General features: G+C 56.7%; 1 protein-coding gene across 7 annotated transcripts; it reads left to right on the top strand.

Annotated features, from left to right (window-relative positions):
• Positions 1-1824: 1824 nt before the first annotated feature.
• Positions 1825-16092, top strand: BRAT1 (BRCA1 associated ATM activator 1). 7 transcript variants are annotated; one of them, XM_059038550.2, is made up of 15 exons: positions 1825-2112; positions 2720-2907; positions 2991-3133; positions 6928-7082; positions 9098-9245; positions 9747-10119; positions 10402-10518; positions 11573-11664; positions 12378-12496; positions 12571-12757; positions 13026-13099; positions 14170-14272; positions 14395-14493; positions 14675-14850; positions 15174-16092. In XM_059038550.2, the coding sequence occupies exons 3-15, from the start codon at positions 3007-3009 to the stop codon at positions 15870-15872; spliced, it is 2469 nt and encodes an 822-aa protein (XP_058894533.1). In that variant the 5' UTR covers positions 1825-2112; positions 2720-2907; positions 2991-3006; the 3' UTR covers positions 15873-16092. The 7 variants fall into 7 exon arrangements, with proteins under 7 accessions (XP_058894533.1, XP_066868824.1, XP_066868825.1 ...); XM_067012723.1 differs by having other exon boundaries at positions 1842-2112; positions 9101-9245; XM_067012725.1 differs by having other exon boundaries at positions 1876-2112; positions 9776-10119.
• The last annotated feature ends 473 nt before the right edge of the window (positions 16093-16565 follow it).

Raw genomic sequence — 16565 nt, 5'->3', positions numbered from 1 at the left:
ATAAAAAATAAGTTTGCACTCACTGTATTCAGTGTGCATCGTGAAGATCTTTAGGCGAGTTGGGCTGCAAAGTTTATTTAAATTATTAGCAAGTATAACCTGCCCTTTCTTTTCATACAGACCTCCAAGGGCATCTACTCTGTCCCCCTGCCCTGCTTTATTTTTCCAGCCCCCTGGCCTTTATGATCTACAAGAACTTCCCATGTCTAGCATGTAAGCTCTCTGGGACACTGATGTTTTGTTCACGGCTGTATCTCTGTCCTTTGGAACAGGGTTTGGCACATAGCAGGTGCCCAATCAATAGGTATTTGGTGCCCGGCAAGTCAGAACTTCTCCGTGCCTGTGTCCTCAAATATAAATTGGAGAAAAGCGTGGTGAGGAACAAATGAGTCAGTATCTCTAAACTGCTTAGTGCAGTTGCCGGTTCCAGAGTGAGCGCAGTGTGACAGTGTTAGTACACTGTTATGAGGTGAACAAACGAATGAGTCTCCACACAGGGTAGCGTGGTATAGCAGGAGGAATGCCTGGCAGGTTATTACTGTTCGAATTCTAACACCACCAATTATTATGAGTCCATGACCCTCGTTTCTTCGGTCTCCTCATCTGTACAACAAAGGGGGTGAGCCACACGGTGGTCCGACGCTGTCTCCCCACAAGCTGGTTAGTGCTCAGGAGCCCAGGTTTAGTAGTTTCACCATCGTCTCCTTGTCTGCAAAGTAGAAACAGTTTCAGGGCTTTTGTTGGCACTGAGAAAACACAACTAAAATTCAGCATGGTGCCTGGCACATGGTAAGCACCTCAAAAAAACAAGCTACCAGGTAACTGCTGGTCCGATTACTTGAATGGAATTTTAAATGGCAAAATTTTATTTGTTCTGAAATTATCGCCTTCACTCATTGGCGCTCCTCTGCTCTGTGAAGCCCTGTTTCCGGAGTGGTGTCAGGTACAGTCTGTACCCCAAGTTCGGGTTCCCTATTTACACCTTCCCTGACGGATCCTAAAAGAAACCACATGCTCTCCTCTGAACTGCCACCAGAGTTGTTTATAAAAAGTGAATCTTACCAGGCCTCTCACCTTCTTAACTCCCATCTGCTTCCTTGGGGTATCGTTCACGTGGCAGACAAGTGCTTTCACGATCTAAACTACCTATGCGCCAGTACCTCTTGCTCCTCTCCCTCTCCTGGGGCTCCGCAAACCCCCTGCCCTTCCTGCATCTGTTGTTTCACTTACTTTCTCTTACTTACAGACGGTTCCAGAATTTCCATGCTTCCACTTACAGTGTTTTGACTTTACAATGGTGCAAAAGCAATACATATTCAGTAGAAACCGTACTTCAAATTTGGAATTTTGATCTTCTCCCATGCTGCCGATATGCGGTCGGTAGGATCCTTTCTCATGACGCTGGGCTGTGGAGGCAAGCTGCAGCTCCCAGTCAACCACGCAATCACAGGGGTAAAAAACCATCCACTTACAGCCATTCTGTACCCAGACAACCATCCTGTTTTTCACTTTCGGTACAGTATTCCATCAATTACATGACATATTCGACGCTTTATTATAAAATAGGCTTTGAGTTAGATGATTTTGCCCAACTGCAGGCTAATGGAATTGTTCTGACCAAGTTTTAGGTAGGTTACGCTAAGCTATGATGTTGGGTGGGTTAGGGGCATTAAATGCATTTTGGACCTACAAACGGGATGAAACCCCATTCCAAGCGGAGTTAGATTTGTCTACTACGCGGCTGGCGCTTTGCTTCACTTGCCCGCCCAGACACGTGGTCCTTTGGCCGGCGAGGCCACGCCCCTTCACGCACAGTCACGCCCCTTCCGCCGAAAGCCCTGCCTTCCGGGCGCAAAGCTTGCCGGATCCCCGAGCACGTACCTGTGAGCGTCCCGGTGCGGGCGGTTGATGGGTCGGGTGTTTGCGTTAGGCGGTGGCCTGTCCTTCTCAGCCTGAGCTCGTTTCCCAAGCCTGGGCCCTGTGGGCTCTCGGAGTCGCCTCCAGGGCGCTTTCACGATTCTCCACGCCTGCCGTCCCCGTCCTCGCCCCCTCCAAGCCCGGCAGGTCGCGCGGTACGGGGCGGGACCTGCAGCGGTGACGGACGCGAAGCGGGTGAGGCGCGCGCCAGGGAAGGGGTCGCGGTCGCTGTGGCGGGCCCCGCGGGGTCGGGGTTCGGGGCCCGGGACCAGGGCCGGAGAGCAGCCTGGGGGCCGCGTGCGTGGCCCGGGCTGGGCCCCGGCACCACCGCGGCCGCCGGCCTGGCGTCCTCAGCGGGGTCCACAGGGAGGGCGCCTTGCGCAAGGACTTAGCCTGGCCAGGGATGGACAGACAGACGCCCCAGCACAGGCAGGCCTGCTCCTGACCCGCCAGACAGAGTCACAGGCCACCCCACCCCCCTGCAAGAGCCCTCCCTGAGCACAGGACCGACGGGGTCCCTGGACCCTTCCCAGGCCGGACACGCAGGTCCAGTTGCCGCCCCGGGAGGAACCGGCAGTGGGCAGGGCGCCTTCCCGCCCTCACACTGCTGCTGCAGGTTTTTCACACTGACCCTGGGAGGGACAGACACACGCCTGCAGTCTGGACTGAGCCACTAACAATTCGGACTGAGCCACTCTGCCTCCTACACGTGGCCGGCCCCAAAGCGCGCACACGCCCCTCGCTCTGGCCCGCCTGCAGCCTCGGTCAGCTTCATGCTCCCTTCATTCTCCCCTCCCACCAGAGTCCCAGGTTGGCCCAGTTTGAGCTGCTCAGGCCTCATGCTGTACTTCAGATTCCCTTTCACCTCCACCGCCGGAATTGAGGGCTCTGCTTGCTCTTGACAATCTTTGGTCCCACCTGAGCTGAGGCTTTGCATCCATCCCGGCAACTTGGAGTTTCCGTCTGAAGATTGTGGTCACCTGGCCTGAGGTGAAAGTTCTGGGGCCTGGGCAGGCATGGGGACTGCCTGTGGCTAGGGCAGGTGGGGTCTGGCCCTGACATTGCCTTTGCAGGAACCCCGGCCTCGCCATGGACCCGGAGTGCTCCCGGCTCCTCCCCGCTCTCTGTGCCGTCCTGGCAGACCCCAGGCAGCCTGTGGCAGATGACACTTGTCTGGAGAAGCTGCTGGACTGGTTTACAACAGTAACCGAAGCAGGTGAGGTTGGGGGTGCTGCTGTTGACTTTCCCCGGAGGCCAGAGGGTGCCGGGCTCCCCTGTCCTCGGGAAGGACTGTCTATCCGGTGTCCTTTCTTCATATCTTAAAGATCCCCCCTGGCTTTGGGGACACGGCAAGCTGAACCTAAGGGGATGATCAGGAGAGCTTGAGCTGCAGGCCTCCCGTTATTCAGGCCATGCTAGGCGGCTGCCGAGGCCACGGGACAAACTTATCTTGTTTTGCGTTGCATTTTTTTTTTTGTTCTAAGAAATCGATTTTTCTTTCTGATTATGTAAGTAATACATATTCTTTAAATTAAACTTGAACAGCACAGAGGAGTAAAGAGGAAGATTAAACCACTCTGAACATTTTTTTCTTTCCAGCCTTTTTTCTTAACACATCATAATTCTGTACTTCTCTTATAAAAATGAGGTCACACCATAAATACAACGTGATATCTTGCTTTTTCTCTCTTACTGTCCTAGTGGGTGTTTTCCCCACTGACACGTTGATTTTATTGACTGTATGTCAGGTTGCTCTGTGAATGGACCTTAATTTTACAATTAGTCCACTGTTGTTAGATGTCTGTGTTTCTAATGTGTCATTATTATAAATAATGACATAATGGCTTTCTTTGTACGTAAATCTGCTCATGTAAGTGTTTGGCTGATAATTGTTTTAGTGTGGATTACGTGTCATAAATTTTTGCTGTTTGTTTCTTTGGTTTCCCCTGTTCTTGTACCCTCTTTTGAGTTGAATATCTAGGTCTGTCTTGTTTTCTAATATTTGCATTTAAGGCTACACATGTCTCTGAAGGTGTCACTTTAGCTGCACCCTGCAAGTCTTACTATGCGGTGCTTTTGTTGTGATTTACTTCCAAATATTTCATACTTTTCATTATAATATTTCTTCATCCACAAATTATCAATATTTAAAAGCGTATCTTTAGATTCGTGACATGGGTTTTTTTTTCAGTCTTTTTATCACTGATTTCTAATTTATTTCATTGGAGTTAGAAAGTATTTGTATTTTGATTCTTTTATATCTGTTGAGGCTTTTATCGTGGCATAGTACACAGACTTTTTGCACACATTCTATAGATTTCTCTATAGGGTATTATTTTTTGGTATTTATAGAGTTCTCAATTGTGGCCTAGTAATTAAATTTAAAAAAACCTTTATAATTGAAGTATAGCTGGTTTACAGTGTTGTGTTAGTTTCTGGTGTACAGCAAAGCAATTTGGTTTATTTTGTATATATACACACACACTTTATCAGAGTCTTTTCCATTATAGTTTATTACAGGATATTGACTCTAGCTCCCTGTGCTGTACGGTAGAACCTTGTTGATCTTATAGATAGTAGTTTGTATCTGCTAATCCCAAACTCCTGATTTATGCCCCCCTTCCCCTTTAGTAATCATAAGTTTGTTTTCTATGTCTGTGAGTCTGTTTCTGTTTTGTAAATAAGTTAATTTGTATCATTATTTTTAGGTTCCACATATAAGTGAAATCATATGGTATTTGTCTTTCTCTGTCTGACTTACTTCGCTTAGTATGATAACCTCTCGGTTCATCGATGTTGCTGCAAATGGCATTATTTCCTTCTTTTTTATGGCTGAGTGATAGTCCATTCTACACACACACACACTCACACACACACACACACACACACACACCGTCTTTATCCATATCTGTCACTGGACACTTAGGTTGCTTCTGTGTCTTGGCTGTTGTAAATAGTGCTGTGATGAATTTTGGGGTGCATGTATCTTTTCGAATTATGGTTTTCTCCAGATACATGCCCAGGAATGGGATTGCTGGATCATATGGTAACTCTATTAAAAATTACTTTTTTTTTTTTTTTTGCGGTACGTGGACCTCTCACCGTTGTGGCCTCTCCCGCTGCGGAGCACAGGCTCTGGACGCGCAGGCTCGGCGGCCACGGCTCATGGGCCCAGCCGCTCTGCGGCATGTGGGATCCTCCTGGACCGGGGCACAAACCCGCGTCCCCTGCATCGGCAGGCGGACTCTCAACCACTGCGCCCCCAGGGAAGCCCCTAAAAATTGCTTTTAAATAGCTCTATTTGAGATATGATTTACATACCATGAAATGGATCTATTTAAAGTGCGTAATTCCGTGGTTTTTAGTAAATTCACACAGTTTTGCCACCATCTGAAGGTTAATTTTGTAACATTTTCATCCCCTGAGAAGAAACCTGGTGTCCGTTAGCAGTTAATCTCTGTTCCCTCCCCCCCCAGCCTGTGTGTGTTTCCCTCAGTGTTGTGTACATGATGAAAAGAATATACTCTCCATACTTGGCCCTTAGTTCAAGTCTACATTGTTAAAACCTGTGGTGTTCTTGCTAATTTGTTTGCTTAATCGTTTTTGAGAGAGATGTGAAAATCTTCAACTAAGGTGGTGGATTCAACAATTTCTCTTGGAGATTCTGTCTTTTTTCCCCCCCTTTGTATATTTTGAAGTTAGGTTAGGTACGTACAGTCTTAGACTGTTATATTGTCCAGGATTTGGCTGTTTGAGCAATGACTTTCTTTCTAAAGCTTGACGGAGCTTTTTGCTTTAAAGTCAGTTTTGTTTGATATTACTCTTGCTGCAGCAGCTTTTTAAAAATTCGGATTTGCCCAACTGTATCTTTTCAGCCTTTACAAATCTGGCCTTCTGTGTTGTCACACTTCATTGTTTCTTACACACGGTGTGATGCTAGCTTTTGGTTCTTGATCTAGTCTGCACAGCTCTTTATTCTAGTGGACAGTTTAATTTGTTTCATTTGTTGAGTTTACGGTTATATTTGGACCTATTTTTACTATATTCTTTTGCATTTAGAACGTTTTTTCCATGCCTTGTCGTTGTGCCTTTTACCTCCTTTTCTGCCCCCCAGTGGATTAATAAAGCTTTTGTTTTTTCAGTCTTTCTGGTTTTGAAGTGAGGTTTTGAAGCATTCCACTTACGTTTTTAGGGGTTACTCTCACGTGCAAACTGGATTTTCAAAGTTGAAAGTCAGTTAGCAGCTCTGTCTTCTGCGCCAACCACACACAGAGCCTCGGGCACTGTAACTCCGGCTCAGTCCAGTCTTCCGTGGTTTGTTGTCTGGTATTTTGATTCTGTTTTGTTTTAAACTCCTTCAAAAGTTACTTAATTTTTAAAGTCAGTGCCTTTTTAGGTTTGCCCACATGTTTTTGGTTTCTTTGATTCTTGCTTCTCTCTCCTTCACCCTGTTTTTTTCTCCTTACTGTGCCGTTCGTGGTCCTTTCACAAGGGCCTCGCAGTGGAAGCCCTCCCAGTGTGGCCCCAGATTTCCTCCCCCTTCCCCTCCCGCACCCCCATCAGTGCTTTGGAATGACAGAGCAGTTGCGCATAGACGTTTTAGATGCCGCGTCTGGAAAAGAATGCCCGTTCCGTTGTGCTTCTTGCTTTCGTATTCTCAGTTTAAGAGAAAGGTATCCATCGGAGAGGCGAAAATTGTCTTCTGCTTTAATTTGCATTTCTTTTTCATAATCAGCAAGGCAGAACATCTTTCGTGGTTTGCTGGCCATTCGTATATTCTGTCCAAGTCCTTTGCTTGTTGTTAAGGTATTGGCTTCTATATTGTTCCCCCTCATTGAATTAAAGTTATGGGTCCTTCGTGACAGTTGTTGCAACTATTTCCTCCCAGTTGGACTGCTAAGTCTAATAGCCTGAGAGAAAGGGAGTCTGGGGGTTGCCAGAAGAATGGTCCCTTAGGGAGGCACGCGCTGTGCCCCTGGTAACATGCTTCCCGGCTGGGTCTGTCTCCAGGGTCCAGTCTCCTGTTACTACAGGAAAATCCCTGCCTGGTAGAGCTGCTGTTCCACGTGCTGAAATCCCAGGACCTAAGTTCCAGAATCCTCTCCTTCTCACTCCGCCTCGCAGGGATATTTGCAGCCCAGGAAAACTGCTTCCAGTATCTTCAGGTGAGCCTGGGTCCTCCCACCTGAGTGACCCACCTTCTCCTGCAGGTACACAAAGCAGTGGTGGCTCTCATGACCCCTGAGTCTCCGAAGCTTGTTTTGCCCCCATGTCTTGACGTGTACCGCAGGGTTTTTCTTCCTGAGTATAATTCTTCTTTGAAAGACTCACCAGGAATGATGTTGGGGCGAACGGTGAACATTTTAAAATAAGGCCGAGCTGGGGTTGGCGCTCTGCCCTGACGCTGCCCTTCCTGGGTGCTTCTCAGTTCAGCAGGGCAGGCTCCAGGGGCCCAGCCCACACCAGCTCGCTGCGGGACAGGCTTCCCGGGATGTTGTACACTGAAGTGTGTTTTAGGAAATGACTTCATGTCTGATAATCCACCCACACCTCCGGTGCTTTGCAGGTGGTAAAACACCTCAGTTTACAAAATCGCATTCATGTTATCCTGGGCGCCCTGGCCAGTAAGCAGGTCAGGAGTCTTCATCTTTTTCCTGGATTAGGAGACAGGGAAGGCTCAATATGAGAACCCCACAGACGTGGCAGAGCTCACCCTAGAGCCTGAAGAGTTGCACTGTCCGAGTGCCCTGTTACACCACCTGCTTCGCTGCAGGTGAACCCGCAGTCCCGATCCGATGGCCTCCCCGGCTTCGTTGATTCCCTGAGCACGTCCCAGTGCCTGTCTCTACTTCTCCATGGCCGCCTCTTCCTTCCCAGGGGGATCGTGGCTTTAGAGGCTTAGAAGGCCGTTGACTGCCCTTCGGTCTGCTGGTTGGCCCCCTGTACGTGGGGACGAGGGACACGGGCGGGTTCGGGCTGCGAGTCGCGGTGGAACGTTGCTCTCTGTCCCGGGCCCGTGGCACTGGCTTGGGCTCCTGCTCCCTTTTCACCTGGCCCTTCACGGACTCCCAGCGGGTCTGGCAGCCCTGAGGGCCCTTCCGCAGCCAGATGCTCATCAGTAGATGGTGTCTGGGCAGGGGACATGTGGACAAACTGCTCGAGGCAGGGGGCTGAGCCTTTGTACCTTCCCATCGGCTACGAGCTGCCCCCAGGGAGAGGCTGTAGCTCTGGGGGGGCGTTTCGGTGACGCGAGATCCCACGGAGGGCCTGCCCTGTGAGCTGCCGCCTCCAGCACACCCCTCGAGGCCACGGCGGAGTTGGAGTCATCCGTGAGTGATTGGAAGTGTGTCTCCGAGGCCCTGTGGTCCCTTACCCTGGAGTCTGAGGTGACTTGGGGGTGGGGACCAGCATTTTCTTGTCAAGATAGACAAGGCTCGGGGCTAGTAGCTACACCCGTGAGGGGCTCCGCTGGTAAGAGGCAGCCCCCGAGTTTCCCACTCATTGTGTTGGCACCCTGTACTGAACAGGAATGTTGTGCACGTGGCAGCAGATCAGGACAATGCGTTACTGCCCCGTGGATGTCTGAGCAGGTGGGGCTCGAGCGGGGAGTTGGCCGCTGCCTGCTGACGGGGTCGCGTGGTCAGCTTCCTAGGGGCAGTGGTCTTGCAGCCGGGTTGTAAGGGCTTTGAGCAGGAGTGTCGGGGGGTAGGCCTGACTCACGGGGCGTGCTGGTGAATCCAGGGTAGGGGACACCTGGAGGAGGGCAGGGGCCCTGGAGCACCCCGAGTGCCAAGCACAAGAGCCCGGTGGGCTGTGGGGACCTTGGGGTGCTTGAGCGCAGCACGTCACGGTCAGAGGGGGACCTTCGGCGTTGCAGTTGGTGGGCTGTCTGGGGGAAGGGTTTCTGAAGTGAACTGCAACACGGTTGATGAGCCTTTATGTAAAGCCCAGTTCTCCCTTCCAGAGTTCTCTCCCCTGGAAGGCAGAGTTGGCAGTGCTGTGGCTGCCATCGGCTGGCTCTGGTGGCCACCTGCCACCTCTCACAGGCTCTTGGTGCCGGCGGCTCACGAGGAGGCCCCCCCCAGACAAGTGCCTCGACCGGCTGTGACCGTTAGGAAAGCCGTCCCGCTGTGCGGCCCCGGGACTTGCTCAGGTCCCCACTCCCTTCTCCATTTCCCAGCAGGGGGAGCTGCTGCCCACGCTCTTTGGGGAGGCGGGCCCCCTCGGAGGGGCGGCCTGGACGGCCCCCACCGTGCGCAGCGGCTGGGTCCAGGGCCTGCGCACCCTGGCACGGCACCCCAGCGCCCTGCGCTTCCTTGCCGCCCGCGGTGAGTGCCCCCGTCTGCCCTGCCTTCCGCCTCTGCCCTTGCCGCGCTTGATGCCGCGCGACTCCTGGGAAATCGCTGCACCTTGCCGGGTCTCTTCCTCTGAACGTGCGAGGGGCTGTGGTATCGTAGGGCGTGGTGAGGAACACTCGGGGGGCGACCAAGGCTTGGAGGCCCCTCAAGGGTGTACGCTGTCCCGTGGCTTGTAGGTGAGACCCAGCAGTTGGGGTGGCTTTGAAACTGACGAGAAGAATCCAAAGTGGCCAGGGTTCTGCAGCCCCTCGCCCTGTGAACCCTCCGTTCTGACTCCTTTGCCTCTGAGTAGTGAGGAGGCTGGGCCTCTAACAGTGCCTCCGCGTTGGGTGGTTTCTGAGTTCTGTCCGTGAGGCGCTGAAGTCCCGTGGTTAAAGCTGCTCGGTGGTTTCAGCGTCTCTGCTGTCACACGGACTCTGTTCCAGCTGAACCCTGTTTCTTTCCCCACCCGTTGTCCCTCCCCCTCCCCAGGTGCTGTTGACACCATCTTCTCCCTGCAGGGAGATTCCAGCCTGTTTGTGGCCTCAGCAGCCGGGCAGCTCCTGGTGCACATCCTGGACCTGGCGATGCGAGGCACAGCCGAGGGCCGCTGCGGTCCGCAGGCTTGTGACTGGCCAGCGTGTGCCCAGAAGGTTGTGTGTCACATCGAAGACTCCCTGTGCTCCACAGCCACCCCGCAGGTCACACAGGCCCTGAATGTCCTGACCACCGTGTTCGGGCACTGCCATGGCCTTTGGACGCAAGGCCTTTGGGTGCGGCTGAGCCCCCTCGTGGCCCGCCTGCTCGAGAAAGACCCTGTCCCAGCCTCACACTCACTCGTGGATCTCCTCCTCAGCGTGGCCCGGTCAGGCCCCTGGGGCGCGGCTGGTGGGGTGGGCAGGAGGTGGGGCTCGTTTTCTTCGGGAAGTCTCGGGGCGTTCATCACACCTGGGCCACATCTCCCTGGCTGCCCGAGAACGCTGCCTCCAGTAGAGGGGACACCGGGGGGGGCGGTTGGAAAGCCCGCACACCTGGGGAGGGCCTTCCGTCTCAGCCGGCACACCCAGCCCAGGCCACGGCGGCCCCCCGGGCACGGTGTGGGCTGGATGGGGGAATGACGTTCTCTTCCTGCGCTCCTCCTCCACAGCTCTTCTGTGCTGAGTTCTGATCATGGCCTGTGGGAGACTTTGGCCCAGACTCTGAGCCACTTGAGCCCCACACAGGCAGGGCCTCTGGCTTTGGGGATCCTGGAACTGCAGGACTGGTAAGGATTGGGGTTCATGTTGTGTGAGGCAGGCAGAGAGGTCAGGGGACTTCAGGGGAGCTCCTGAAACCAGAGATCAGTCAGAGGCGGCTGGCCGGGGCGTGGCCGGGCAGTCCGTGGGTTATCACCAAGGTGTTGGCACAGGCTCCGGCTTCTGCATTTTTTAGTGGTGGAATAGCTTTTTCACAGGCTCCCCAAAGATAAACGAGACTCTTGGAGCAGCCCTGCTCAGAGCAGAGCTCGGTTCCTACTCGGGACCTGCTCAGCTGCCTTCTGCCACCTCCCCGGTGGCCTCACCTGTGGACCCTGGGCCTCCCTGTGTGCGTGCCACCGTGGGGGGTGGTACTAGGGGCTCTGGGACGGTGGAGGGGGACCCAGTAGACAGGAGTGACAGGACAGACTCCCAGAGGGAGCGAGATGTGCGCCCTACCAGGAAGGGTGTGTGGGGTCCGGAGAGGTGGGAAGGAAGAGAAGTCATTCCAGGGTTGCGGGCGGACCAGAGCCGGTCTGGTTGGCCCAGGTCTGGGGTGAGAATGGGCACAGGGCGTTGGGGAGACGATGCAAGCCTGGCTCTGGGCTCCAGGGTCTCCGGATGTTTAGAGAGAGGGAGTGGTCCGAAGGGAGAGAGAAGGATTGGGCAGCTGGCTTGGAGGGAGAGCTCTGTACCAGCTTGGCCGCCCAGCCACCCTGGGCCTGAGCACGTCGGCGAGACCGTGTTCCAGAACATAGGAAAGTGTATCTCAGCATTGGGAGTACTTCCAGGAGGTGGGGCCTCCCGTCCCTTTGGCCCTGAGCAGGCGCTGCCCGTGGGAGTGGGCGTGGCCAGGCCTTCCCCGGGCTCTTCCTGGGGCCGGGGTGGCGCTCTCTGGCGGCTCTTGGGGTCCCGTGCCAGTGGTGTGAGCGCCGGCCACAGTGCTTACAGGGAAGCTGTTTCTCAAGGGGGGGTCCAGATCCCCAGCACTGACCCCTTTGGCCCGGACTTGCTGGGGATGTTAGGAGGGTAGCCAGCTTGCCTGAGGGCGGGGGCAGCCCTCACCGTGTCCTCTGTCCTCAGTCCACAGGCACTGAGGACCCAGGCCTTCGGCCTCCTCCTCCAGCCCCTGGCCTGTGTACTGGAAGCTGCTGCTCAGGCCCCTGGACCCCCAGGTAGGCTGCTTGGGGAGGGTGGGCAGGTGCAGGAAGGCAGGACCCTGGGGTCCTGAGAGTGTCCTTGGGGCCAGGGCGGGCTGACGGGCAGCGGGCACCTGGCTCGCCACCCCACCTCAGAGTGAAGGGGGCTGCGGTGTGGGCTGCCGCCCCAGGTGTGGAGACGGCACAGCTGCTCGTGGCCCCGCCCGGGAGCTCATAGGGCAGCGTTGCCCCCCGTGGGCATCAGCTGGAGTGGCCCCCGGAGCAGCTGACCCTGGCAGTTGGTGGTGCTTGCCAGGGGCCTGGGCCCTGTGGATGGTTCCTGACCCAGAGCGGGCACACGCGCCGGGCACCCGTCCTCCCGGAAGGTCAGTTCTGTGACGCGAGAGCGAGTTTCCTCGCTGCGGCTTGTCTTGCTTCCACCGCACGATGGGGTGAGGACTAGAGAAGGGGCCCAGCTGTGCCTCGGAGCCCCGTGTCGAGCGTAGAGACGGGCCTCTGAGCAGCGGAAACCGGCCCGGGCATGGGCTGCCGGGAGAGTGGGGCTGCGCGAGAGCCCTGCAGACAGGTTCAGACCTCGGCTCTGGCCGGCTGGGCGCCACCCTGGACGAGCCACCTGCTCGGAACCTCCGGGCCTGGTCTCTGGTACGAGGCAGTGACCAGCGGCGAGGCCTGCCGTGGCCACACAGGAGGTGCCCGCTAACCGGGAGCTGTTTCTGGTCGCCCTCCAGGCTTGCTGGAGGGGGCCGCGGGCGACTCGATGACGGTGGACACGCTCCTCTCCTCCAGGTCGGCCTGCGTGGGTCTCCTGTGCTGCGCTCTGGCCCACCTGGGGCTGTTGCAGCCGCTGGTAGGTACGGCCCGGCCCAGGTCCCCACTGGCGGTGGGACTTGTGGCCTGCCTTGACCCTCCTTCCTCCCGCAGCCCCAGCGCCCCTCGCCCTGGCCGCAGGTGCCCCTGCTTGGGGCTGTGGTGACAGTACTGCGGCTCTGCAGTGGCTCGGCAGCCCCCACCTCCGATGTGGGCGGCCGCCTCTGTGCGATCCTGGTGGGCTGTGGCCGGGTCCAGCGAGCTGCCCTGGATTTCCTGGGGGCGCTGTCTCAGGGGACCAGTAAGTGAGAATGCTTTCTCTCGCACAGCTTGGGTGTTGGGCGAGCCCCACAGCTGCTCAGACATGTCCCAGGACTGCTGTCCTCTGCATGTCTCCTCTGGGGCAGAGCCTGGGATTCAGCTGACCGATGGGTTCTGTCCCCTGTTTCCCTTGGGTTGCCACACTCGTGGGCTGGGGAGGCCCCAGGGTAGGAGGTTGGGTGCTTCAGCCGTCCAACGGTTGCCCTTTGGCAGAGGCCAACTGCTACTGACCGTCCCGTCTGTCGCAGGCCCTCAAGAGTTGGTGACGCAGGTGTTTTCCATCCTCCTGGAGTACCTCATGAGCCCTGAGTCCAGCTCCATGGTACACGCCCAGGGTGCAGGGTGGAGGGAAGGGGAGCGGGAGGAAGGCAGAGGCAGGGCACCCCTGCAGGCCTCTCTGGGGCCAGAATTGCCTCTTTTTTTTTTTAATAACTAATTTAAAATTTTTGGTTGTCTGTTGCTGCACGCAGGCTTTCTCTAGTTGTGGCGAGCCGGGGCTACTCTTCATTGCGGTGCGCGGGCTTCTCATTGTGGTGGCTTCTCTTGTTTTGGAGCACGGGCTCTAGGTGCAGCGGGCTTCAGCAGTTGTGGCTCGCAGGCTCAGTAGTTGTGGCTCGCGGGCCCTAGAGCGCAGGCTCAGTAGCTGTGACGCACGGGCTTAGTTGCTCCGTGGCATGTGGGGTCTTCTGGACCAGGGCTCGAACCCATGCCCCCTGTATTGGCAGGCGGATTCTTAACCACTGCGCCACCAGGGAAGTCCCAAGAATTGCTTTGTAAACTGAGTTTCAAGGGGCAGGCAGCTGCACAGGGTTCAGCCCAGGGCCTGGCATTGGTGGAGGTTGAGTGAGGGGTTGCCGGGCCGTGGAAAGCAGGGATAGGATCCAGTCTTACAGGGAATTCTCCGTGAGAGATGTAAACTAGAACCAGGTGGGCCTTACGCTTGGGGTCCCAACTGTCATTGAGGTTTCCTGCAAACCTCCCCGTTCTTGTAGCCCCAGGGTTGAGTCATGCTCTGGGGGTGCAGGATTAGCATGTGTACTGAGCAGGCAGTGGGGAGATTGGATGACAGGCCTGGCAGATTCTGGGGCTTTCAGGAAAAGGTGCCATGGGTAGTTCCTCCTGTTTTGGTGCAGAAGTTTGATTTCCGCAGTAGTGGGGCTTCCTGACAAGAGCTGCCCCCTCCTCTTCTCTCTCTCTAGTCTTGGATGCCAGTCTGCCGCTTCCAGAGGCTTCTGCCTCGTAAAAATGTAGTGCAGTGTTCCCTCTCCCCATGTACCCGTCCCCATCTTACACCCCAGGGTGGGGGCAGGGGCAGGGGCACTGGAAGGTGGACAGGGGCAGGCGGGCCAGCTCACCCCTCCTGGCCCTGCAGCCCCACTCTTCCCGCTCCAGGTTCTGAAGAAGGCCTTCCAGGCCACACTCAGGTGGCTCCTGCGCTCACCCAAGAGCCCCGGCTGCTGCGACCTGGACCCCCACACCCAGCTGTTCCTCAGAGGTAATCCCAGCCCCTCCCAGGGGTGAACTGAGGGAGGAGCAGGGGTGGAGGCGGCTGGGGGCTGGGTGGGAAGGCAGGGTGGACAAGGCCTGGGCCCCTCTGAACCGTTCCTCCTGCCCCAGAGCTGCTTCCTGTGCTACAGAAGCGCCTGTGCAGCCCCTGCTGGGAGGTGAGGGACTCAGGCCTTGAGTTCCTGACCCAGATGACTAGACACTGGGGAGGTGAGTGCAGGGGGTGGGGCCGGGGGGAGGGGGTCCCTGTGGGAGGGCCGGCCTGGCCTTGGCACACCGTTGTCCCCAGGTAGTTGGGAACTCGGACTACGTAGGCTGCCTTTGGGGGAGGGAGGAGAGGCTGCGGACTCAGCTTTTGGTCACAGCTGGTTGTGGCTGCTTGGACCCCCAGGGCAGGCTGGCTTCAGACAAGCGCTCCTTGCTTCAGAGGTGCCCGAGCTCACCATGCAGCTTCTGCGAGACCCTGAGAGTTACGTCCGCGCGAGCGCAGTGACCGCCACAGGGCAGCTGTCTAGCTGGGGGCTGCGTGCCACCCCTGCCAGCCCTGAGCGCCCAGGGGCTGAGCAGGTAGGAGGCAGTGGGTCCTGTGGCCGTGCGCCCGCCTGGCGGCTGTCCTGATGCCGGGGTGGAGTGGGTCTGCCGCCCAGGGGTGGCATTCAGGGTCGGGCGTGTCCCCTGAATCTCTGGCTGCGCTTCCTGGAAGCCCTGTCACTTGGACACGGCCGCCCCCGTTTGACGGTGGGCAGATGGGGGGCTGAAGGGCGCATCGCCTGCAGGAAGCCGAGCATGGCAGGGGGTCCTCATGGGGGTCCTCCCTGCTGCACCCTGGGCCTGTGAGCAGGAACTCGACTTCCCTGGTCCCTCCTTGCTCTTCCTGCCCTGTCCTCCAGGAGAGCCTGCTCGGGGAGCTCCTGCGCATCCTCTCCACAGACTCGGAGGGCTTCCCCCGGAGGGCCGCCATGCAGGTCTTCACTGAGTGGCTAAGGGATGGCCACGCTGATGTAGCTGAAGACCCGGAGCGGTTTGTGGCCGGAGTGCTCCAGGCGGCGAGCAGGGACTTGGACTGGGAGGTGCGGGCCCAGGGCCTCGAGCTGGCACTGGTCTTCCTGGAGCAGTTGCTGGGTCAGCGCGGCTCCCGCTGTCCCTATGCCGTGGGCCTGCCCGAGACAGCCCCACCTGGCATGCCGGCCCAGGCCCTGCAGGTGCTCTGCCGTGTGCAGCTCTTTGAGTTTGCCTTCCGTGCCTTGTTTGACTGTGACCGACCTGTGGCCCGGAAGTCCTGTGATCTTCTCCTGTTCCTGAGGGCCAAGGCTGCTCCGTGTGGCAGCCCGCAGGAGGCGGGGGACAGTCCCACCGCGGCCTCTGCGGAGGCCATGCTGCAGAGATGGCAGGCGGGTGAGCAGGGGCAGCCCCTGGGGTACCTGGAGCCCGGGGCCGTCGTAGCTGTGCTGAGGTCTGTAGACCTGGAGGGCCTTCGGGACACTCTGGCTGAGAGCAGTGACCACGTAGAGAAGAGTCCCCAGTCACTCCTGCAGGACATGCTGGCTGCCGTGGGCGTCCTCGGGGAGAACGAGGCCGACTGCTACTGACCAGCCTAGAGGCAACCTCTCCAGGACCCTGCTGCCGCACCACGTACCTTCCTTGGGCCCTGCCATCCTGAGGACTCTAGTCTGGCCTGGCTGCACAAGGGACCCTCCAGGGAAGCCAGGACCAGGTGAGCCCAGCAAGCTCAAAGAGCCGCCCCACATTTTGATGTATTGCTGAAGGAGTGGCTTATTTTCTACTCAAAATAAATGTGATTTGACGGTGCCACTGGGTCAGCACAGTGTTCTAAGACTGCCCAGGGGTAGGCCCCAGGCCTGGTGGGGGCTTGGAGAAACATCTGGGGAGGGACCCTCTGCACAGTGGCCACGTGCTTCCTTGGCATGGAGGGGTGGTTCCTCTGCTTGGATCCCACCATGCCCCAGGGACACCCAAGGTCAAAGAGCAAGCAGCTCAGGCTGGAGAGTGTCTGGCCTTGGTCCCTGGCCCCTGATGATAGTGACCCCAGGTCTAACCAAGCCAGGTTCTCAGTCTCTGAACCCCCAGGATCAGCTTGACCTAGTAGCAGTTCAGAGCTCACCATTTCAACTCACCAGGCACGTAGAGTCTCCAGTGGTAACATCAGGGGAGTTGAGCTCTGGGCTGGTCCTCAGGGGACCAAACAGATGGTACACCAGTCCAAGCTCTGCCATTTCCCAGCCATGTGACCCTGGGTTGACCTGTCACCCCATCTGTAAAAT

Source organism: Kogia breviceps, chromosome 14 (assembly GCF_026419965.1).
Source record: "Kogia breviceps isolate mKogBre1 chromosome 14, mKogBre1 haplotype 1, whole genome shotgun sequence".
Classification (NCBI taxonomy): Eukaryota; Metazoa; Chordata; class Mammalia; order Artiodactyla; family Physeteridae; genus Kogia; species Kogia breviceps.
The sequence above is the reverse complement of the archived record's forward strand: the minus strand, read 5'-3'. Positions and strand labels throughout refer to the sequence as shown.

What these genes read in the sequence shown, in the direction of transcription:
- BRAT1 (XM_059038550.2), top strand. Translation starts at nt 3,007, where the DNA reads ATGGACCCGGAGTGCTCCCGGCTCCTCCCCGCTCTCTGTGCCGTCCTG. An exon ending in TACAACAGTAACCGAAGCAG is followed by an intron (nt 3,134 to 6,927) that starts GTGAGGTTGGGG and finishes GTCTGTCTCCAG; the next exon opens with GGTCCAGTCTCCTGTTACTA. An exon ending in TGGGGCTGTTGCAGCCGCTG is followed by an intron (nt 12,497 to 12,570) that starts GTAGGTACGGCC and finishes TTCCTCCCGCAG; the next exon opens with CCCCAGCGCCCCTCGCCCTG.